Here is a 24,061-nt window from a genome sequence, read left to right as displayed (position 1 = left end):
GCTGGGAGCGTAGCGACGCTCCCACCGCGGGTTCGGATCCTATATAGGAATGGCTGGTGCACTCACTCACTGGCTGAGTGCCGGTCACGAAAAAGACAAAAAAAAAAAAAAAAAAAGAAAGAAAAGAAAGAAATTCCTCTCCTGGGAAGGGGTAAACATCACCGTTGTCATCAAAGGGACGTCTTGTGGGCCTCGTTAGCTGGCTTCGGCTGGAACGCTTTGTACTGAAATAGGGGCGACACTAATTAGAAGACCGTGCCCTAACTGACCAGATGTTAGCGGACCACAAGGGCGGTGTCACCTCGCATACCACTGATTTCGGAATAGCCCGTTACTCCGACAGAACCCTCAAAGGCTTATAAATCTCCTGCTTTCCTCTGTTCTGGGGAACTGATCTGACTCAGTCTCCCCTCCACGTTGGTGGAATAAAGCCTCTTGGCTGAAATAGCACCTGGCTCGGGTCTCTCTCTCCCTTTTCTCCATCTCCCCGAACGTAACACTAGATAAATTAACTTTTTCTACTATGTTAGAGTTCAGTTTTTCTATTGACATTTTGAGTGACAAACGTGTTTCCATATTTTAATTGAAATCAACCACGCATGGTGCTCCCAAAGCAGACAGTTCATCAGAGGTCTCAGAGGTGAGGACACCTTCTCCTCAAGGATACATGCGGACACCCCCATATCACCTCTCCTGCTTCTCCTGATGCCAGTTTCCCTTGACAATGACTGTTAGATGCAACTCAATTTCAGAAATGCTAAAATGTGAGCAAACGAGAGTCTTAGAACTGAGAAAGTGTTTTTTAAATGTGGAGAGGCTTTTTTTCTATTTTTTTTTTTTTTGCAATGGGGGTGGCTTGGGACTGGAAGTGGACACAGATGGGTGAAGAAGGGACTCTGAACTCAGGACAGGACTGTCTGGTGTCCAGTTTGAAGACTTCTAGAAAATACGGAGATGCCACCACGCGCACACTTGCACCTTCCCCAGGCCCCGGCCCTCAGATTCAGCCCCCGCCCCTTTCTCGCCGCCCGCGTCCCCGCCCCGCCCTGTCTGCGGCCGACTCGGCGGCGCCGCCCGGCCAGCGCCTCCGCCCCCGAGCGCCGGGGCGGGCGGAGTTGCGGGTGAGGGGAGGGATGTTTTGGGGGGCGGGGGTCCCGGTGACGGCATCGGAACGCGCCGCGCTGGGGCTCGGATCCTGACTGCGGGGCCCGGGTCTGCACTCGCCCCCAAGCAGGTGGGTGCGGGCCGGGGAGCGGGGGGGGCGGGGAGGGCGGGCTGGGTGCAGGGAGGCGCTCGCTCCCTCCTGCGCAGGCCTGGGCCCGTGGTGGTGGGCGCCGGCCCGCCGGGCGAGTCCTGACCCGGCATGAGCAGCCTTCCCATCCTTGCTCCCCAGCCTCCTGGAGGACCTTCCTTGTACCGGCCGGTACCCCCGTCCCCTTCCCTAAATCTGGGGACTGAGGCCGGCATCTCGGGCCTGGCCAGGAAGAGCGAGCGCCCCGGCATCGAGAGTTGGGTGCTTATTTGTAATCACTTCTTCAAACTTTCCGGGAGCTCCTGTCACGTGCCCGCCGCCTCCGGCCTTGGATCCCCGACCCCGGGCGCCGAATCGTGCCTGTGGAGTTGTCAGGGCGCCTTCGGGGCACGGAGCTTTGTGCAGCGAGCAGGGGCGCGCGGAGGCCGGGACCACACAAGACTCGGGAAGCTCCTGGGGGAGGGGGTGCGCCAAGGCCCCCGCAATATTGAGACAGAGTTACCGCTGTGTGTCACAGCCGGGCACCCAACAAGGACTGAATGATTGAATGAATGGTTACTACGTGGGTTGAGAGAGGTTAAACAGTAAATAATAAAGTGCTGTGGGCGCGCGGGGGAAGGTGAGGAATACGATAAGAGAAGGGAGGATGGGGAACGTTCCTTAGATAAAGATTATTCATCACGATTGGGCAGCGTCGGACCTTGTGCTGGGCGCTTGTGCTCGAAGGGGACAAAGAGGCAGCACGGTGGTTGTGTGTGTGTCGTGGTGGGGACACAGAGCAGAGGAGCTTTCCTGGCTCCCTGAAAAAGGTGGGTCCAGCCTACGCCGCGAGGGATGGGGAGGCTTTGGTAACGCTGAGAGAGAGGGCACAAGTGAGTAGTCGAGGTGGGCAGGACCTGTTTTAAGGCTTTTTTTTCCCCCTAAGATTTTGAATCCCACGGGCAGTGGGGAGACTCTTTTAGGGGAGGGTTTAAGCAGGGAGAGACATGATTGTACTTGCGTTTTTGAAAGATGCCCCTGGCTGCCGCGTGGGAGGGGACAGGGAGGTTGAGACCCGAGGGAAGGCTGGTAAAAATCATCGTGGCAAGATGTCAGTGGCCAGGACCAGGTTTTTAGCAATAGGATAGGGAGCAGCAGGTGGACTTAAAAAAGATTTAGAAAATGGGATTGTGAGGATTTGTGGTGGGAGCTGGGTCTTGAAGGATCTGTTGACTTTTTTGAAGAAGGTCGTGGCAGGGGGTGGTGGGGGTGTGTCAAAGACAGAGACTATGGAAAACCCAGAGGATGTTAGGTAAGGAGTTCCCCCGTGTGTGATGCTGTGTGTGTGTGTGTGTGTGTGCATGCGTGCATGTGTGTGTGTGTATTCTTCCAGATGGAGTCGCAGGGGAAGGGTGCAGCTGGAACACAGAAGCCCCTAGTATCAAATGGAAGAGTCAGGGCTTTATTTTGCTAGTGGTGGGAGCCATGGAACGTTACTGTGTAGGACTGTGTATATCATGGCCCTTGCAGCATTTGGGCACAGGTTGTGCGTGGAGGATATTCTGAACTTTGACCACCCTCCCCTCCATCCTTCCACGGTCAGGGGCTGCAGACTCTGGCTCCAGGCCACCTGCAGGATGAGCCTTGAACCTGGAGAACAGGTGCTGATGGCAAAGTCTTCTCCCTCTCTCTTCAGGGCCCGGAGCAGCCCTCTTTCAACATGGGGCTGGAGGCCCAGAGGCTGCCAGGTGCTGAGGAGGCCCCAGTGAGGGTGGCCCTGAGAGTCCGTCCACTGCTGCCCAAGGAGCTGCTGCATGGGCATCAGAGCTGCCTGCAAGTGGAGCCAGGGCAGGGCTGTGTCACTCTGGGCCACAACCGTCACTTTGGCTTCCATGTTGTATTGGCCGAAGACACCGGGCAGGAGGCTGTGTACCAGGCCTGCGTGCAGCCCCTCCTCGAGGCTTTCTTTGAGGGCTTCAATGCCACCGTCTTTGCCTACGGTCAGACGGGCTCCGGGAAGACATACACCATGGGGGAGGCCAGTGTAGGTGAGTGATGCTGCTCGTTGCCCTGTGCCCCCTCTAAGGACCTCAGTGTATTCCTGAATTTCTGTCCCTGCCCTCTTGCTGCCTGCCGTTCCCTGTTGAAGATGGGGATTCTGAGGGAGGACAGCAGATTTCCTAGACAGAGAGATCTGCAGCCCAGGATTGGACTAGCAATGTCAGTGGGCTGGGCAGGGCAGGAAGGAAGGGTCCTTGAAGATGTGACCTTCTCAACTCAACAGAGGTGGGGCCACACTGCCTGGTTCTGGGAACCTCAGGGGAGGAAGAGCACTGGAAGTTGGTGTGTCTCTAGAGGTTGCCAGGATGGCTACCGAGGGTCCAGGAATCTGTGTTCTAGTCAGAGCAGTTGGGTATGGTCACTGTCCTGGAGGAGATGTGGCTTTGGCTGCTGCTTAGCAGGGTTGCAGGCTGGTATGGTGAGACTCTGGGGCAGAGTTTTGAGAAAGATGCTTTGGGCCAAAATGCATGAGGTAACATGAACTGCTTTCTCTTAGGTTACTGTCTTAGTCTACCAGAATACCATAGACTGGGTGGCTTATAAACCACATAAATTTATTCCTCAAAATTCTGGATGCTGGGAAGTCCAAAATCAAGGTGCAGGCAGATTCTAGGGTTGCTTCCTCATAGATAGCCTCCTGTTCTCTCTAACCTCATGTGGTGGAAGGGACAAGGACTCTTCTTTCAGGCCTCTTTTATAAGGGCACTAATCCCATTCATGAAGGCTCCACCCCCATGACCTAATCACCTCCCAAAGACCCCCACTTCCTAATACCAGCACATTGGAGGGGACAATTTCAACATATGAATTTTGGAGGGACCTAAACATTCAGACCATAGCAGTTACAAATGCATACTTGTTTGCTGTAGAAAATTAGGGAAATACAGAAAAACACATGAAAATAAAACTTACCTGTTTTTCAGAAATCATTCACCCTGTTAGCACTCTTTCTCTGTGAAAATTTATACTTAAAAAAAATGGTATATTATACCCATTCTTTTATATCTTGTTTTATTTTCTTAACAATAGATCATAAATAAACATTTCTCTGTATCACTGAATATTCTTCATTGTAATATTTTAATGGCTGCCTGGCATTCCTTTGTGAGTATAGTTTGTTTAACCAGGTCTCCTATTCGATGTTAGGATGGACATGCTTATTACTTATTCGGCATAAATTTAGGAGGCCCTTCAGGTAACTGAGCATGGACTATGGTAATGAACTTCCTGTCCTAAGGACTAATCAAGCCAAGGGTATCTGATAATCTGTTAGGGATACAGTGAAGGGGATCCTTACATCATGAAAGGGGTTGATTGAACAAGAGAGGTTACTTCCAACTCTTAAATTCTTTAATGCTGCCTGACCACCCAGGAGCATGGCCTGGCTGAGGCTGCCCATCCCAACCTGGCCTCCACAGCTGCCTTCTCCATCCTAAAGCCCCATCCTCCAGCTGTTGGCAGAGGCTTAGGGGCCTCAGGCATGTCCAGCTGAAGGCATGGTGGCAAAAGGACCTGTGGTGTCTCCCCAGCCTCCCTCCATGAGGATGAGCAAGGCATCATCCCGAGGGCCATGGCCGAGGCCTTCAAGCTTATCGATGAGAACGACCTACTTGACTGTCTGGTGCACGTATCCTACCTGGAAGTGTACAAGGAGGAGTTCCGAGACCTGCTGGAGGTGGGCACCGCCAGCCGTGACATCCAGCTTCGGGAAGATGATCGTGGGAATGTTGGTGAGGAACTCTGAGGTCCTTTACTGACTGAGTGGGGCCTGGCTCGTGCAGGCTTCACCTCTTCTGTGAGGGTGGCTTACCTGTCTGGGAGGGGCTCCTCGTCATGGAAAATCCAAGCCCTGGAGGTTTTGCTTAAGCTTCCTCTGCCTCCACCAAGTCCAGTATATACACAGAGTGAGAGGCATTGAGGTGGGCATGGGGGGAAGCCCAAACCAGGTTGGGCAGAACTCCTTGGGCACAGGGGGAGAGGCCTGGGTCAAGAAGAGCAGGTGGAGCGCTAGTCCTGCTCTGCCTGCCCTCCCGGCTGGCCAGTCCGGGCTGCACCTGCCTTGGGGCTCACAGCCTTCTGTGCCTGCAGTGCTGTGTGGGGTCAAGGAGGTGGACGTGGAGGGCCTGGACGAGGTGCTGAGCCTCCTGGAGATGGGCAACGCGGCGCGGCACACGGGCGCCACGCATCTCAACCGCCTCTCCAGCCGCTCGCACACGGTCTTCACCGTGACCCTGGAGCAGCGGGGGCGTGCCCCCAGCCGCCTGCCGCGACCCTCCCTGGGCCAGCTGCTTGTCTCCAAGTTCCACTTCGTGGACCTGGCGGGCTCAGAGAGGGTGCTCAAGACTGGCAGCACAGGCGAGCGGCTCAAGGAGAGCATCCAGATCAACAGCAGCCTCCTGGCGCTGGGCAACGTCATCAGCGCCCTGGGGGACCCCCAGCGCCGAGGCAGCCACATCCCCTACCGCGACTCCAAGATCACCCGGTGAGCCACCCCGGGCTTCTGTCCGGCCTGGGGTCGAGGGGAGTGTTGGGCCCGCGAATAGGGGGTGGGAACACTTCTGACTTCTGGAGCGCGCCGGCCACAGGAAGCCAGAGGAGGAGCCATTCCGGGGTCAGGCCCGCCGGCCCTGGTCCTGGCGCGTTGGGTTCCTGACGCGCCTCGCCCTCCCGCCCTCAGGATCCTCAAAGATTCGCTGGGCGGGAACGCCAAGACCGTGATGATCGCCTGCGTCAGCCCCTCCTCCGCTGACTTCGATGAAACCCTCAACACCCTTAACTACGCCAGCCGCGCCCAGAACATCTGCAACCGCGCCACGGTCAACTGGAGGCCCGAGGCCGAGCGGGCCCCCGAGGAGACGACGGCCGGCGCGCGGGGGCCGCCGCGGCACCGCTCCGAGACGCGCATCATCCACCGCGGCCGGCGCGCCCCGGGCCCCGCCGCGTCCTCGGCTGCCGCCGCCGCCCGCCTGGGCGCCGAGTGCGCGCGCTACCGGGCCCGCACCGACGCCGCCTACAGCCTCCTGCGCGAGCTGCAGGCCGAGCCCGGGCTGCCCGGCGCCGCCGTCCGCAAGGTGCGCGAGTGGCTGTGCGCGGTCGAGAGCGAACGCAGCGCCCTGAGCTCCGCCTCCGGGCCCGACAGCGGCATCGAGAGCGCCTCCGCCGAGGACCACGCGGCGCAGGGGCCCGGCGGGCGGAAGGTGCCCTGGGGGGAGTGATGCAGAGGGGATGGGGGAAGGAAGACGGTCTTCACAGCCAGCGGGGCCCCTGCCTCCTGTCCATTAGCAGAGCGCATTGGAGATTCAGAGTTCCTTCTGAGGGCCGCAGTCACTTTCCTTACCTGCACCGAGCCTCAGGGTCTCCATCTGTAAACTCAGTACTTACCTCCGGGGGATGTTGCAAGGGCTGAAGGTATAACAAGTGCCTTGCGTGCTGGTGAGGGCTAAGTTGCTCCTAATAATAGTGGTGCTATGATTATTAATAAAAATGTGATTAATAATTACGAGAGATGGCCCAAATGGCTTGCAGAGGAGACCCCAGGCCAGGCGGGGTTGGGAGTGCCCTCCCCACCCGGGGGTCTGGAGTTCCCCCTTGTAGGCAGAGCTTGGAACAGTGGGCAGCAGGGCTAGGCCCGCCGGTGGCAGGGCAGCGAAAGAGCCGGGCATTCCAGCTCCCTGCCAGTTCCCACTCCTGGAGCCTCTCTCCCTGCCTCGTAGGAAGATGAGGGGGCGCAGCAGCTGCTGACCCTGCAGAGTCAGGTGGCGCGGCTGGAGGAGGAGAACCGAGACTTTCTGGCTGCGCTGGAGGACGCCATGGAGCAGTACAAACTGCAGGTGGAGCCGACTCCTTCCGGTTCAGGGAAGGCTTCCCGGATGAGGGGAAGTCTGAGCTGTTTTCCAGGATGAGGGAGGCAAGGAGGGTGAGGTACTGGCGGAGGAGGAGAGGTGTAGAGAGAGGGAGTGCACAACATGAGCAAAAGCGTGGAGGTGAGCAACAGAACAGTGTGTGTGGGGGTGTGTGTGGGACCACCAGGCAGCAGCTTTACTGGATGGTGGCAGTTGGGATGGGACTGGAGGGGCAGCCGGATGGGACCTTGGAGCGTGGCGAAGCCAGTTCAGCACTGCGCCTGGTGCCCTCTGGTGGCAGTAGTTGGAGGTGGAGTCTGAACTAGTGCAAAAGTTGGGCGGGGTGGGGGAAAATATATGGTCAGGGGTCAGGGGTTTTTGAGACACCTCAGTTTTAGCCCAGAGGTGATGGGGTGGCCTGAGACCTGTTCAGTGTCTTGCACTTCTGCCTGTCGGTGAGGATACCTGCCCCTGGCACTCGCACCTCTGTCAGCACCTGGACCATGTCTTGCAGAGTGACCGGCTGCGTGAGCAGCAGGAGGAGATGGTGGAGCTGCGTCTGCGTCTAGAGCTGGTGCGGCCTGGCTGGGGGGCCCCTGGCTGCTCGGTACCTCGGCCTCACACAGCCCCCCTGGGAGGTGCCCATACCCACGTGCTGGGCATGGTGCCCCCTGCCTGCCTCCTTGGAAATGAAGTTGGCCCTGAGCAGTGGGGAGAGGTGAGAGGGAGTGAGGCTGGGTGTTTGCTGGGCCTTGTCAGACCAGGTGAGGCCCTAGTCATGCTTGGGGCAGGGGAAGAGCAGTGCTGGGGCATATGTCCCTCACCCATGCTTTCATGGGACCATGTGTGAGATATGAGATGCCCTAGATTAAGGGCCAAGATTTGGGTGATTCTTTCTGTGGGGCTTCTCAGAAAGGTCCAGTACCACTGGGCATTCCTGGAGTAGCTGGAGATTGTTTGGAGTGAGGAGGTTACAGAAGAGGTTCTGGCTTCTGGCATCAGATGAGAAGCTTTCACACCTCCTGGGACGGAGAGCACATCATCTCTGAGGCTACCCCACTGCCTTCAGATGACATTCTTTGCAAGTTCAGTTTTCCATGAGCTCTAATCTGTCTCTCTGAGCCTTGGTTCCCTGCTTCTAGTTCTGCCACTTGCCTTTTGGACAAAGACTACTCCTGCTCTGCCTGAAAGCTCTGGGTCATCTCAGCTCTAAAGGCCGAGAGGACTTACGTGGGGCAGAAGTCTCTTGAGCACCCACCACTCTGGCGAGATAGGACTTGGTTGCAGATGAACTGTATACAAGACAGGGAGGGCACATTGTCACCTGAGGAGTACCAGGTGCCATGAAAGCTGGAGTGGGGGGAGGGAAAGGAGGAAGCTCTTGCTCCAGCTTGACATTAAAAAGACTTCCCAGAGGTGTCACCTAAGCTAGATCTTGAAGGCAAGGCAGGGCTTGAGAAGGCAGAGACGTGAGGAAGGCAGGCACACCGCGAGAACAAAGACTTGGTGGGAAATGGCTCATGGAGGATGCCTTGGAGAAGACCCTGACACTCCCCTACCAGGTGACAAATGGCAGGGAGGCTGGAGCTGAGTTGCTAGCCGAGGCGGACAGGCTGGGAAGTGGATCTTCAGCTGCATCAGAGGAGGAAGAGGAGGAGGAGGAGGTGCCCAGGAGGACCTTGCACCTGCGCAGGTGAGTGGGACCTGCTGCCCATCCTTACAAGGATTGGCTGAGGGCCTGGGGCTGGACACGTTCAGGATCTCATGGTCTCCTCCTCCGACAGCAATGGAGAGGCTTCTCAGCTCTCAGAGTGCCCTCAACTTCATCTTCCTGGCTGGCCTTTGGGGGAGGGCTGGATAGGACTGTGGGCTCTGAACCAAGAGGTCACGTTGGGGTGGATGTGACACAGAGTGAGTCCAGGCTTCCTGGTTGTCAGCCTCCAAGGCAGCCCTCAGTGTCCCCAGCTGCCCTATACCTCCTAAGCTCTGCCCCTGGCCTCTGAATTCTGCCTGGGGTTATACTGGCCCTGGGGAATGGAAGACTCAGTGGCTTCTGTTACTCCCTCCAGGTTTGGGAGGTGGCTGGACTGGGGCAGGGCCTGGCGAGGGGTACAGACACCTGCTTCTGCCCTCCAGAAATGGGATCGGCAACTGGAGCCAGAGGGCAGGGGCCCGCCCAGGGAGTCCACTGGATAGGAAGGGCCCAGAGCTTCGCCTTGAAGAGATGGATGCAGCCATCCCAGTGCCCAGAGGTAAGCTGGGTGGAGTGCAGAGAGGTCTCCCTCCCCTTCTTCCCTCCATGGTCCTGGGCCAGCCACCCTGGGACAGTCCACACACCATCCCCTGCAGCCCCTGCCCAGGGCATGCCCCCTCCACTCCTCTGCCTCCCCCACCGTCCATTGGGGCAGTGGCCTTGACAGCCTGCCTGTTACAGTGGTTGGTGGGAGCAAGTCCTCACCTCAGATCCGCCAGGCCCCTGCTGCCATGGCCTCTGAGTGGCGGCTTGCCCAGGCCCAGCAGAAGATCCGGGAGCTGGCCATTAACATCCGCATGAAGGAGGAGCTTATTGGCGAGCTGGTCCGCACAGGTGAGGGGGTGGGCCTCCCACCTGAGGGTGGCTTCTCATCTGTTACTTCTCCTGCACTGTTTTAGAGAGAGTTGAGCAGTGTGGTGGTTAGGAGCAGGGCCAGATGGCCTAGGCTGGATACCCAGCTCAGCTTCTTCTAGCTGTGTGACCTTGAGCAAGTAGCATAACCCCTCTATGCTATAGTTTTTACATCTTTAAAATAGGGATAATAATTGTACCTACTTCATAAGATTGTTGTGAGGGTGAAATGAGTTAATTCAGGTAAAGTGCTTAGAATAACTCTCAGTACGCAGTACTACTTCTTATTTATCAGGTGCCTGCTGTATTTTAGGCATGGTGCTGGGCACAGACACTCTCGGCCCCGGAGAGCGCACAGTGGGTGTGACCGAGGACTGAATGTCCCCAAATTGTGCTATGTCTACTACGGGCGATATGAGTAAAGTGGCAGGGGACGATTTTAGGTGGTGAACAATTGAGCCTTTTTATTTTAATAATTATGAATTTAATTATTATGAAATTTATTGTGGAAATTTTCAGACAGACGTATAAGAAGAGAGGCCAGTATAAGGAGTCCTCATATTTGTACCCACCATTTAGACTTAGCAGTTACCACAAAGGTCAAAGGTTTGGATCCCCATACTGGCCAGCTGCCAAAAAAATAAATAGACTTAGCAGTTACCAAGATTTTCCCACATTTGTTTCATCTCTCCCTTTTTTCTTTGCTGCACAATTTTGAAGCAAATCCCAGACATTATGTCCTTTCATCCCCACACCTTCCAGTATGTCTCTTAAAGTATGGACATTATTTACCTAACTGTAGTACCATTAGTGCATCTAACAAAACTAATGCCCTCTCAGTGCCAGAGCGTAAGCACATTCCTTAGATGATTCAACAGTGTCTCTTTACAGCTGGTTTGCTGGAAACAGGTTCTAGACTTGTTCAACACACAGTATATTTGCTTGTTAGGTCTCCTCTGAAGTCTCTCGTCTCTCGCTCTGCAGTCATCCTGTAGAATGTTCCAAACTCCACATGCTTTGGGTGTGTCTATTCTTTTCCTTGTGGTGTCCTCCATATTTCCTGCGAGTGCAGAAGTTAGTTCTAGAGGCTTAATTCTATGCAGGTTCAAGTTATATATTTATTTTAGCATGTGTGAGATAAAAATAAAAACTAATTAACTTGTCATTTCTTTGGGTCATTGCTATGGATGAGGCTCATTTTAAAAGCAAGTTGATTTGAAGCAAAATATTAAATAAATAACGGTACTAGTGGTACAAAGGCTTGGTGAAACCCAGGCAGGCGTCCAAGAGCTGGGAAACCTCCCAGAGTGGTGCACAGGTGGCTCTCTTGGGGGAGAGGAGAGGGGAGTTTGTGCTGACGTGCCCTCGCTTTCTCTCAGGGAAGGCGGCCCAGGCCCTGAACCGCCAGCACAGCCAGCGCATCCGAGATCTGGAGCAGGAGGCGGAGCATGTGCGGGCGGAGCTGAGCGAAGGCCAGAGGCAGCTGCGGGAGCTTGAGGGCAAGGAGCCCCAGGATGCCGGCGAGCGGTCCCGGCTGCAGGAGTTCCGCAAGAGGGTCGCTGTGGCCCAGAGCCGGGTGCAGGTCAGTACCTGGGCCTCGGGGTGGAGGGTGGGGACAGCTGTGGCCTCTCAGGCTGGGGTTCCTGGGACCAGGACACATGGGTTCTGGGGCTGAAACCCACTGTAGAACCTGTGCATGCTCAGGCCCTCGTGCCCCACCCCATGGCTGGTGGCACTAACTCCTACCTGGCCTCCCAAGGTGAGGCTGGTGTTGTTTAGAAGCTGGGAGTTGGCTCACTTTTAAACACAGCAGAGGCAGGGAGGTGGGTCCTGCCTGAAGACCATCTAGGAGGCCTATGAGAGGGTGAAGAGTGGGCATCTAAAGAAAATCTACCCTTCAGCATGCAGCCCTCCCTCCCTAGGTCCATCCCAGTCCACCCTTCCAGCTGTGCATTTGCCTCCCCCCCAGCCCATCCTCTTGTCTGTGTCCACCTAACCCACCCATCTGCTTAGCCTTTTTATCTGTTGATTGATCAACTGTCTGCTTATCCATGTATCCATCCACCATTCCATTCCTGTTTATCAATTCATGCATTATCTGTCTGTGTTAGTTTGCTAGGGCTGCCATGCCAAGTACTGCAGACTGGGTGGCTTAAGCAACAGAAGCTTAGTTTCTCACAGTTCTGGAGGCTGGAAGTCCACGATCAAGGTGTCAGCAGGTCTGGCTACCTCTGAGGCCTCTCTACTTGAATTGCAGGTGTCCACCTTCTCGCTGTGTCTTCATGTGGTGTTTCCTCTGTGCGCACATCCCTGGTGTCTCTTCCTTCTCTTATAAGGACACTAGTTCTATTGGATAAGGACCTCACCCTTATGACCTCATTTAATCTGAATTACCTCTTTAAGCCGTATCTCCAAATACAGTCATATTCTGAGGTACTGGGGGTTAGGACTTCCACGTAGGAATTTGAGGGGCACGGGACACAATTCTGTCCATAACACTGTTCATCCTATTTTTTACCTTTATGTTATACTACCCACCTCTTCATGTGTCCACCACCCTTCCATCCATCCGTCTTTGCAGCTGTCCATCCATCGTTTATTCCTTTTTTTCTCAGTTCAGGTGTCTAAGACACAGTACAGTGGAGTGGTTGAGAGCACAGGCTCTGATACCTGACTGTTTGGGTTTGAATCCCAGCTCTACCACTTACTAGCTGTGTGTCCTTGGTCAAGTTCCTTAACTTCTCTGTGCCTCAGTTTCCTAATCTATGAACTAGGGATAATAATAATCATACTTTTTCATAGGCTTGTTAGGATCATTTAATACACACAGAGCACTTAATGTAGTGCCAAGTACATGTCATAATAGCTACCATTATTAGTGTTTTGTTGTTATTATTAGTCTATCATCCACCCACCTTTTTCCCTTTCTATCTGTCCCTCTATCCACTCATCTGTCCTTGTTGAGTGCCAGGCACTATACCAGACTCGCAGTAGCCCCTGTGCATGGCCTAGTGGAGACTGTGGGTCACAGGTGCTGAAGGAGAAGAAGCAGGTGACAGAGCGGCTGGCGTCACTGTCAGCCCAGAGTGAGAAGCGGCTGCAGGAACTTGAGAGGAATGTGCAGCTTATGCGGCAGCAGCAGGGGCAGCTGCAGCGGCGGCTTCGCGAGGAGACAGAGCAGAAGCGGCGCCTGGAGATGGAGATGAACAAGCGGCAGCACCGCGTCAAGGTCAGGCTCAGGGCTGGAGGGGGCACCCTGAGCCCGGGGCTCAGCCAGGCGAGCCCAGGGTGGGTCTGTCCTGGTCCCACCACTCACAGCCACATGACCTTATAAAGCAGGTCATGCAGGCTCTCTGAGTTGGTTTTTTCATCTGAAAATGAGCGTTATAGGAAACTCAAGGCTAGCATGAGACTTCAGTGAGATGGCAAATATAAGGTGACTTGTATCTTGCAGGGACCAGACACGTGTTTGCATCTGTTTTCTGGTCCCCAGAGAGGCTGGGGGATGCTTTGCAGGGTTGACTGGGCAGTGGGAAGACCTTTCTGTGGGCGTTGGGGATCACTAGCAGGTTCTGGGGAGATGCTGGCATTGTAAATGTCCCTGTCCACTGAGTTTCTGTCCCAGGAGCTGGAGCTGAAGCATGAGCAGCAGCAGAAGATCCTGAAGATCAAGACAGAAGAGATCGCAGCGTTCCAGAGGAAGAGGCGCAGCGGTAGCAATGGCTCTGTGGTCAGCTTGGAGCAGCAGCAGGTGGGGGTGGGCTGAGCCTGCGTGTCCGAAAGCTTCTGCAGCCTGGCAGGGCAGCCCTGGCTGGTTGCCAGGGTCCCCTGGAGGTCGGCTGGTGGGAATACCATTCTCCCTGTTGGAACTTGGGTGGCGGTCCCACAGCCAGAGGTGGGAACTGAGTTCCCTCCCCACCTACCCACTTTCCCTCAGAAGATTGAGGAGCAGAAGAAGTGGCTGGATCAGGAGATGGAGAAGGTCCTGCAGCAGCGCCGGGCACTGGAGGAGCTGGGGGAGGAGCTCCACAAGCGGGAGGCCATCCTGGCCAAGAAGGAGGCCCTGATGCAGGAGAAGACAGGGCTGGAGAGCAAGCGCCTGAGGTCCAGCCAGGTGAGGCCCTGCCAGGTGAGGTCCTAACAGGTGATGTCCCTGCCAGGCAAGGTCCTGCAATGGTGAGGTCTAGCTAGGTTAGGTCCCTCCAAGTGATAACCCTGCCAGGTGAGTTCCTGCCAGGTGAAGTCTTAGCAGGTGATGTCCCCACCAAGTGAGGTCTAGACAGGTTAGGTTTTTCTAGTTAATGTCCCTGCCAAGTGAGGTCTAGATAGGTGACGTTCTTCTAGATGATGTCTCTGCCAGGTAAGTTCTAGACAGGTGCAGCTCTGTCCTACAGGGCTGTATCCTATAGATCCTCAAGAACTCTAGAGCTTTAGGATGTGTATGACACAGGTACTGATGTGAGGGCAGAAGAATCTCTCCAAGTATCCATCCCACAATTCATTTCACCTCATTAACCACCTGTTTGGGGCCTGTGCAGGCAGAACAAGGAAGAGCAGGTGTAGGAGGGTGGTCTGCCCAAATAGAAAGAGACTTCACTTGCTTTGGATGCAGGCACACCTGGGAAGACACACCTGGCCCCACCTGGCATCATTACTCTCTCAACTAGGAAGGTCAGCTTTTGAGCCAGTTTCCCCTTCTGTCAAATGGGGTCATAATGTTGCCAGGAGGATTAGAGGGGGTATGTCAAACACAAATGCAGAGCCTGTTCTAGTACAGGTGCTTGGGCTAGATTCCCAGAGGGTTCCAGACCCAGAGGTCTGGCGCCCTGCTTCTGCCATCACGGAGCACTCCAAAGTCCAGGAGGGTTCAGGCTGGATGGCCTGTAACTTCCCTTGACCGTTAGATCTTTCATTTCCCCCCATATCCAGCTCCCAGAAGGGCCACTAATTTCCCATAATTCCCATCACTCTCCAGTTCAGTCATCTCAGTGACAGGCCACCCTACCCCATCCCCACTCTGCCTTTGCCAGGTCTTCCCTTCTTGCCAGGACTTCTGCCCTCTGTTTGTCTGTGTCCTCCTCTGGGCCATCTTTGGGGGCTCCTCCTCTGGTCCCTTTGGCCCCTACTCCCTGGGCTTCTGTGAATTAAGAGTCAGGCGTCACCCTGAGGAGAACATCTGGATTGTAGGTTTCCTCAGGGAAGGACCCATGTCATCCTCAGCATCCAGAGACTAGGCTGGGCTGTTTCTGCCACCCCTGTGAGGATGGTGCCTGTTCCTTCCCTAATCCCTGGCGGTGCCACCTGCAGGCCCTCAACGAGGACATCGTGCGAGTGTCCAGCAGGCTGGAGCACCTGGAGAAGGAGCTGTCAGAGAAGAGTGGGCAGCTGCGGCAGGGCAGTGCCCAGAGCCAGCAGCAGATCCGTGGGGAGATTGACAGCCTGCGCCAGGAGAAGGACTTGCTGCTGAAGCAGCGCCTGGAGATCGACAGCAAGCTGAGGCAGGGCAGCCTGCTGTCGCCCGAGGTATGCCTGCAGGCATCCGCCCAGCTTAGCCTCTCTGCCTCAGCCCTCCATTCCCATCATTGGCCTGTCCCTCTGCTCTGTGGGTGCTGGCCTTGCTGCATGGACATAAGCCCCTCTGTGTGATAGGCCCTGCCAGGTGGGAGTGGGGGCTGGTGAGGGCTGGCCTGGACCTTCTGCCCTCTGCTTTAGCTCCTTGTCTGGGACACAGGGCTGGGCCTTGCTGACCTCTCAGTTACCTCCTGGCTGGGGCCTGGATCCTGCTGTGTCCTGTGCTACATTAGACCATGTGCTCACACATCTCAACTTTGCATGTGGGGCTGAGTGTTGGGAGCTGTTTAATGTTCCCCATGGCCCACATGTTTGCTTTCTCTAAGAAAAGAGAAGGCCTGCTAATAGGAACCTCCCCAGCAGGCCCTGGGGTGCCTCCGTGGCAACCCCAACTACACCTTCCATTCACTGTAGGGTGTTCTCAGCTTCCCAAGTGTGGGTAACTGCAGAGGGTGTGCACTTGAACAAGCAGCCCCTTAGCAGTGCCCCATACTCACCCCAGGCCGGGGCTGTGACAGGGAGCAGGGGGCACTTCTCTCCTGATGTGCTGACTCCACTCTCAGGACAGAGGACACTTAAGGTTCAGGTGTGGCTAAATGTTGACTGTTGTGTCTGCCCAGTACTTGTTCTGAGGTGCAGGAAGCCCAGTATTTGCCCACCACGGATGCCTCTGTTCCTGCAGGAGGAGCGGACGCTGTTCCAGTTGGATGAGGCCATCGAGGCTCTGGATGCCGCCATCGAGTACAAGAATGAGGCTATCACGTGCCGCCAGCGGGTGCTGCGGGCCTCGGCCTCGTTGCTGTCCCAGTGCGAGATGAACCTCATGGCCAAGCTCAGCTACCTCTCATCCTCAGAGACCAGAGCCCTTCTCTGCAAGTATTTTGACAAGGTGGGTCACTGGCCCTTGAACCTCTGCCTCCTTCTGCAACTCACATGGGGGAGGGATCTCATGGCAGCTCCAGAGAATACCCCGTTTCCTCCCAGATGGAGAATCAGAATCAGGACCAGCTCTAGTCTCCAGGGCTGTCTGGCTCTTCTCTGTATAGTTTGTTTTACTTGTGGTGCTAAGACCCAATCTCCTTCACCCTCTTTTCTAGTCTGATTGGCCAACTTCAGGGTGGCCCTTGCCCAGCTCAGAGGTTCTCAATAAGGGATGGTTTTGTCACCCAGGGGACATTTGGCCATGTCTGGAGATATCTTTGGTTGTCAGTGGTGGGGGTGAGTGCCAGGCATGCTGATAAACATCCTATAATGCACAGGCCGGGCCCCTACAACCAAGAATTATCTGTCCTACAATGTCTATCATGCTGATGGTGAGAGATCCTGGCCTAGATGAAATTCCACAGCTTGAGGCCCTGTTCAGAGCCTCAGTGGTTAGGAGAGGGTTTATGGCAGAGGTGGCAAAAGTGCCATCTTGAGAGCCAACTCTGGTCATTTGGAAATCACTGCCTAGAACACTGTGGAGAAGTGTCTCAGGCCAAGTCTTGGCTCAGCAGGAAAGACCCTGGTGACTTCGTAGTGTCTGCCATGGCATCACAGTGACAAGTTGGCCAACACATGCTGTCACTGGTTGAGGACTACCAGGGTGAAGGGGGCCAGAGCCGAGACTGAACCTGGCTGGGTCCCATGACAGGTGGTGACACTCCGAGAGGAGCAGCACCAGCAGCAGATTGCCTTCTCGGAGCTGGAGATGCAGCTGGAGGAGCAGCAGAGGTTGGTGTACTGGCTGGAGGTGGCCCTGGAGCGGCAGCGCCTGGAGATGGACCGCCAGCTGACCCTGCAGCAGAAGGAGCATGAGCAGAACATCCAGCTGCTCCTCCAGCAGAGCCGAGGTGCATGGCCCTGCCCCCTCACTCCCAGGCCCCAGCCACCCCACCCTGCCCACAGCTCCTCACCCATGTCCTCTGCCTTTCTACTCCAGACCACCTTGGCGAGGGGTTGGCAGACAGCAAGAGGCAGTATGAGGCCCGGATCCAAGCTCTGGAGAAGGAACTGGGCCGCCACATGTGGATAAACCAGGAACTAAAACAGAAGTTCAGCAGTGTGAATGCTGTGGGCCAGAGCAAAGGTAATTTTTATCGGCTGGCCCAGGCTTTGGCCTGTCTTGCTCTGAAGTCAGGCTTATTTCTTCGTTTTGGGGAAGGCTTTGAAACCACCTTTATCTCTTATTGGCTCATTTTACAGGTTGCTTATTGGGCTGGGGCATCGGGAAGCTAGTACTTCAGGAAGGTGCTGATATCTCCATGTTTGACAAGGACATGCTTTCTCAGTGACAGGTGGGGAGAAGAAGAGCCTCTGCCTGGAGAATAAACAAGTCTCTAGAGATGAAGATGAGCCCCACCCAGTGTCTGAGCTTCTCTGGCAGCCCCCACTCACTGAGGGGGCCCCCCGTGCCCGCGAGGAGACACGGGACTTGGTCCGTGCTCCGTTACCCTTGACGTGGAAACGCTCAAGCCTGTGCGGCGAGGAGCAGGCCTCCCCTGAGGAGCTGAGGCAGCGGGACGCAGCGGAGCCCCTGGTGGGGCGGGTGCTGCCTGTGGGGGAGGTGGGCCTGCCCTGGACCTTTGGGTCTTTGCCCAAGCCCCGTCGGGAACTACGAAGAGCAAGCCCAGGGATGATTGATGTCCGGAAAAACCCCCTGTAGGCCCTTGGGGCAGACCCTGACTTGGAGGGAGAGTTTGATCCTGCTGAAAGGTGCGGTTGTCTACATTTTGCTTCTGTGGATAGTCCTGACCTTACACCCTAAATCCAGGTCCTCTTCTTTACACTAATTGGCATCAACAAATTTTGGCCACAGCCCAAAAGAACTGGACTCTTGTTTTAAAAAATATGTAAATTCCTACCATTCACTTCCTTTAAGCTGCAGTACCTGGTTGTCACCTTCTGGCTTGCTTAAGTTTCAGGACAATTCTGGTTTCAAACAAGTTTACAAGTGTACTTCAAAAAGTTCGTGCAAAAATAGATAGATAATATGAATCTTTCCGTGAACTTTTTGAGGTATGCTTATATGTTCCCATAGTTCTGGGGTTCAGTCAAGGCTTGTTACAAAATGATCAGTGGCAAGAGGGTTGTGGTTTAAATGGTGTTATGTTTATAAGGGGAACTGGGAGACTTAGCACATTTTTAGAATTTTAAAAACCATTTTCTAATAAACAAAATAATCTCTGAAGGGAGAAATGGGAGTTTTCATTTAGTTTTACTTACGATAGGAGGAATCGGATTTGGGAACCCAGCAGGCTGGATCCCTGTTTGGAGCCTGGGAGACAGTCTGAATTAGCCCTTACTGTTAGCCAGGCCCCTGGCCAAGTCCCAACAGTAAGCTGGGACCAGCTGGTCCATGGGTCACTGCAGGTGGAAACCACAAGCCAGGTGATATCTCTCTATGAACAGGCAAGGACTGTGACATGAACTGCCTGATTCTCAGGGAAGACCTTGAAATGGGGTTGCTCCAGAAACCACTAGAACTGGACTGTGCGCACAGTAACCTCAGGCTGGAACATTAAACAGAAATGCACTGAAGGCTTAGTCAGATGATTTTATTGTTACATAGGGAATGCAAAAAATTTATTCTGCTGCCTGATGCGGTCTTCAGTTTTGTGTACAAGGATTCAGTCTACAAAGTACTGCCCATGTGGCAGTGCCCCAGCCTTACAACAGCTGTGAGAGGGACCTTGTGCAGGGCTCCTTTCTCCATTTTCACAAGTAAGGCACAGAATAGTCCTCTGACTTACCAAGGTCATGAATGGGTGGGGCTGGAATGGGATCCCAGTGTTAACAATTCCTTGTCTGGTTTCCCAGGCTGCGTGAGTTACAGCACTAGCTACACTGCCATCCATGTCACCTTCCCCAGCCTGCCCAACAAAGGATAGGGCCTGGGGGTGGATAGATTCCATGAGGGGAATTAAAAAACCACAAGGCATTCTAGCGGAAATCTGAAAGCTGACCAGGTAAAAGAGGCTTGGGACAAGGTTCCCAATTTCTTTATGCCCATGGGAACCAGGCTGACTTCATGTTCATCTTTTGAACTTTCTCAGTCCCATTAAGCCCCAGTTTCTCCTGTTTCTGGGCACACTGCTAGAATTCCTTCATGGTATGAGTCTGGAATTCCTAACACGTCCAGACAAAACCACTCTTAGAGGACTCTCCCTGTCAGGGAATGCACTGGATCTGGTCAAGTTCAGTAGTGTTTGTAGTTACAAATCCTCCAACCGGGTTCCATCCTAACTAGCTAATGAGCTTCTTCCGTGTGTAAATTCTGCTGATGGGGCGTCTCCTGGAGAATGCTCGGCTGAAAGGAGATTCTTCTGCAGTGGAAGGAAAGGCATCCATATCCGCATCCACATCCTCATCTAGAAAGGAGTAAGACTTAGCGTGCAGGAAGTAACCGAGGACTGAACAGAAGGAAATGATGGTCTTCAACTGCAGAAAGTTACACATGAAGATGGACTGGAGGTTCTCATCCTACAGAAATGTTACCTACACTTTTTACATAGCCCTCTGCCCTTAACATTGATGTACTGAGCTGACAGCAAGAAGCTACTGTAAAAATGCAAAGTACCTGTGGTTTGAATCCCGTTTGATATATTGTACATCCTTTTTAGGTCTCAGATATGTGGGGCTATGCTATTTTGCATGATTTATATCATGGTCTTGAGGGAATAGAAACACTGCCTCTACCTGCACTCCGCCCCTCAGTCTAGCAGCAGAAGGAAACTTTTCTAACCATGCAGTTAACAGGCCAGATCCTGTGCTTTTACAGGTGGGGTCAAGGAAGGGGAACCCTACAGTCTGAAGGCTGGTTACTACAGTCAGTACTTTATCAAAACAAACGCACAGAAAAACATGGGGATAAATCCACTGTGGGGAAATAGCTGGCTCTAAACATGCTATCTATCCCTCATGCTGCTCAAAAACTTTCCTGTTCAGATTCGAAGGCTACAAATGAGCAGTATGTTGGCATGTGCCCACTGCTGTCATCATCTTCAAGAAAACTAAAGTATTTTAGCAGGATTTTGAGGGCGTTTCTATTCGGATGCAGAAGTTCTAATATGGAGTTTCTCTGGGAAGGGCACATGACACTGTAGGCACAAAATCACCCATCCCATATACTAAGCTTTCCCCAAGGCCCCTCCAAAATCTCTCTTCCTGGCAACCCTGAGTGAACTCCAGAGAGTCACCCACAGGAGAGGAGATTGATTCTGGTAAAAGTCTCCAAGACCTTTAACAAATTACCTCTGGAGTCTTTGCACTGAGGTGTTTTCCCCTGGAACAGCAGTGGAGACTGGGTCAGAGCCTGCAGACCACTGGTGGAGAGGGCACTCCGCACAGCACAGCCAGGAGATGGGGTGGAGCCTAGAGAGATCCCACATGGTAAGTGCAGCCCCACAGGACCCCGAACAAGGAAGCCCAGCTGTCCCCACTCCAAATGACTCCTCCCCAAACACTCTGCCCCATGGAAACCACGTGGCAAGTGGTTTCCAAAACTTACCAGAAACAAACACCTCATCGTCCCCCATGGAGGGGAGCTGGCACACACTTGAACTTGATGATCTCTCCTCATACCTACTAACTTCTGCATCTTCTCTCAGGTTGTCACAGACTCTTTTGGCTCTATACTCAGCTTCTTCTTTGGCAGACAAGAGTCTCTTTCTGGAACCCGACCCAAACTGTCCCCAAAAGAAGGCTTCCTCAGCCCTGGGTACACTGTCCCTGGGAGGTGATTGGTCTGGCAACTGACACACCCCCTCAAGCTCTATATCCCCCAAGATGGTGGTCTTGTGGATGCTGAGGTCAAGGCTTTGCTCCTTCCCCTCAGTGTCGAGCAGTGACAGGCCCCCAGGAAGGTCTGTAATGCCTTCACCCCTCCCGGAAGAGGTGCCAGTGCTGCAGTCCACTGCCCTCTTCCTCCGGGGCCAGTCTTTAATTGTGTCCGGAGTTGTCTTCCCACTGTACTTGGGGGATGGTGTCCAAGGAACCCCAACATCTGTTTGAAACGGAGAAGGGGTACTAGAGGGGCAGCGGGTGGGGGTGCAGGACTGGCAAATGTAGGTTTGCCCCCCGCTCTTGCCAGGTGTGCTGTGTGAGGGGCGGAGGCAGGGGGGTGACATGTAGGTGGGTTCAGGTTTGCTGGAGGACCTTGTGCTCCTGGGCATGCTGAGACCAGGAAAGGAGCTCTCCTCTCCCATAGAGCTCTCTTCCTTTCTTAGGGGCTGGGGTTCTATCTTTTTTATTCGAAGCTTGGGAAGGCCAGAAGCTTGCATCTCCAGCTCAATCTCATAGGTCTGTGGACTGCCAGAGGCTTTCGGATGCTGGGCTGAAGTGTGCAAACTGTCTGGTTGAGCTGTAGCCCAGTGCTGCCTTCTGTCTGCAGTACAGTGCAGGTCGTAGGAAGGTATCAGAGGAGAGCCAGGCCGCGAGGAAGAAGGAGATGGAGAAATCCCAGGGTTAGACAGAGATGGCTTCTCATCAGCAGTCCCTGTCCTTAACCCCTCACCTTCCTCCACTGGTGAGACATTACTTTTCAAGTTATCACTGCCACAGTGCTCAGCTTCATCAAGGAGAGTGAGATACTCTTTGTTACTTGCAATAAACAAAGAAGAGGATATATACCAGTCACTCCCAAAACCAGTGCCCAGGTAACTCTGTCTTTCAGGAGAAGATTGAGGAGAGAGGCCCACTTCCTTCTGGTCCTTTCTAGAGTCTGTGATGGCAGCCGGGCTGTCAGCTGTGCCAACCGCAGGAGCAGCACAGCTGTCAGGCCAGCACTCCAGGAAGCTTCTTCCAGGATTAGAGGTCTTTATACACCACTTCACAATTTTAGAAGGGGGTGCATGGAGGACAGAATGAGATGTAACTATCTGTGTGATTTGCAGGGGAGTTGAGGGAACAGGATGAGAGAGAGATGCAGCTACACTGGATGACACCTGGGGCTCTTTCCAATCCAGTTCTCCAGGGGGAGAGGACTCTATCGAAGGTTTCCTAAATGGACTCTTTTTGGAAATATCACATAAAGGAGAAGTAAATAGTTTCTTCGGAGAAACAGGTGGGGAAGAAATCATAGTTGTACTACTTGGATTCTTTGTGGTTTTGACAACTTTATCCTTTAGTTTCTGTGCTGGGTCCTCTGCCTGAGAAGCTCTGGGGACACGGGGCTGTTGGTGTTTTTGATTCTGAGGTGTGCCTGTGAAGGCTGCTGCTCTTGGAGGTGTTCTGAGAGAGTATCTGACAGGAGTCAGACACTCACTCCTGGGCTGGGCAGTTGACGGAGTTGCTGGACAGGAGGGACTTTCTGGACTGGAATTCACTGAATGTAGCCAAGTACGATTCAGCAAAAACCCAGGTGGCTGAGCACCTTGCCTTTTGGGAGTTCTTGGTATCTTCCTTTCAATAGGAGAGACATCTCCTGCTAGGGAGTATCCTTTTTGAGGAGTGACTTTTGATTCTGATGGTGAATCACAGACATGCGAGGAGAAGCCTTTTAAGGACTCCTTAAAAATGGTCTGCTTTGCAGGGGATTTTTGCAGCCTTTCTGGAGTGTACAATGGAGTTTGCAGTGTACGAGGGAAACTTCTTGGTGTAGTTTTAGAAAAGCTTGGAGATTTCTGGTAGCTCTTCTCAGGAGTCTGAAAAGAAAAATGCTGATTTCAGTGCTTGTATATTATAATCCATATTCTCTAAAGAGTGTTTTGGTAATCTCTAAGATGACAGAAAAGCAAATGGGAGATTCATAATCAGGCAAAGGAATGATCTGAAATTGGAAATTTCAAATAGTGACCTGGTTCCCCCTCCAACACATGACTCAGATTTTACTTGTCCACTTTTTCTAGGATCAAGCACTATATCCAATCTTAGTTTATGCTCCTAAGAACAAATAATTTCAATACTTCGCATACCACTGCTAAACCATAACTGTATCCTTCCACCACTCACAACTACTCACTGTCTCTTTCCTTTCTTCAAACGAGACAGCTATTTTAGACCTTTGCCTGAAGTAGCCTCCAGCAGCCACCTCATCTGCTGCTCACCTTCATTCCACATGTATTCATGAAACACCTACTATGTGCCAGGCACTGTGGGGGGGGTGGGGGGGGAGAGAAGGAGGGCATGGAATATACAGATACATAAGGCAACAGCAACAAAGATAACATCTCAGAAAAACTAAAAATTTCCCTTCCTCCTTGCAAAAAATATAGTTAAATACTCCAACAGGTAAGGAGGTCAAACATCTATCTTTTCTACAGCCTTACTTGTCTCAAGGGAATCCCAATCTAGTTGGCATTTCATGCTGTAAATGTAGGAAATCCCCACAATCGTATACACTATAGAACTAACTTTGCTTTCCCTTTATAGCTTGCCCTTAATGATTAACTAAGATTGCATTGAAAAGACATCCTGTCTCACCCGATACATCCCAATACATTTACATCACTCAAAGCAAGAAGCAGCTGTCCACTACACTTGAAGACGTCTTTTCTCCGAAACATTTACCTGTATAAACCCCTCAGTCGATTGGGGAGGCACATGGGACTTTGCCCTCTGTCTCCTGACATTTTCCGAAATAACAAGACTTTGATGTCTTCTGAAATAACAAGCCTTTCCTTTAAGTTTGGTCTGGGGGGTGTGACTGGTGATCCTATAGTGGCGAGCACTTGGACCCACAAGGGTCAGGGACTCGTTTGTTACCAATGCTCAGTGTATAAAGAGATGATAACAGTGTGGCCAACGCCATGACGGCCATGTGCAAGGGGAATT

At 53.4% G+C, this 24,061-nt stretch overlaps 2 protein-coding genes across 3 annotated transcripts in view; one reads left to right on the top strand and one right to left on the bottom strand.

Moving 5' to 3' along the window:
- The first annotated feature begins 1,161 nt into the window (after positions 1-1,161).
- KIF7 (kinesin family member 7) lies at positions 1,162-18,422 on the top strand. 2 transcript variants are annotated; one of them, XM_063090445.1, is made up of 19 exons: positions 1,162-1,234; positions 2,928-3,279; positions 4,822-5,022; positions 5,381-5,774; positions 5,970-6,489; positions 7,006-7,122; positions 7,649-7,852; positions 8,697-8,827; positions 9,271-9,386; positions 9,569-9,721; positions 11,119-11,321; positions 12,771-12,968; positions 13,365-13,490; positions 13,677-13,853; positions 15,047-15,262; positions 15,993-16,199; positions 16,944-17,142; positions 17,232-17,378; positions 17,581-18,422. In XM_063090445.1, exons 2-19 carry the CDS (start codon positions 2,952-2,954, stop codon positions 17,952-17,954), a joined length of 4,011 nt encoding a protein of 1,336 aa, XP_062946515.1. In that variant the 5' UTR covers positions 1,162-1,234; positions 2,928-2,951; the 3' UTR covers positions 17,955-18,422. The 2 variants fall into 2 exon arrangements, with proteins under 2 accessions (XP_062946515.1, XP_062946514.1); XM_063090444.1 differs by having other exon boundaries at positions 13,677-13,868.
- Positions 18,423-18,897: 475 nt separating this feature from the next.
- Positions 18,898-24,061, bottom strand: part of TICRR (TOPBP1 interacting checkpoint and replication regulator) — a 54,605-nt gene continuing 49,441 nt past the window's right edge. Inside the window, exons 20-22 of the mRNA XM_063090722.1 lie at positions 20,799-22,932; positions 20,543-20,662; positions 18,898-19,659 (exon numbers count right to left, since the gene is read on the bottom strand). Of these exons, the coding sequence (XP_062946792.1) occupies positions 19,535-19,659; positions 20,543-20,662; positions 20,799-22,932 (2,379 nt within the window). The 3' untranslated portion in view covers positions 18,898-19,534. The remainder of the gene's footprint in view (positions 19,660-20,542; positions 20,663-20,798; positions 22,933-24,061) is intronic.

This window comes from Cynocephalus volans, chromosome 3, assembly GCF_027409185.1.
Source record: "Cynocephalus volans isolate mCynVol1 chromosome 3, mCynVol1.pri, whole genome shotgun sequence".
NCBI lineage: Eukaryota > Metazoa > Chordata > Mammalia > Dermoptera > Cynocephalidae > Cynocephalus > Cynocephalus volans.
This window is presented reverse-complemented; position numbering and strand designations above follow the sequence as displayed.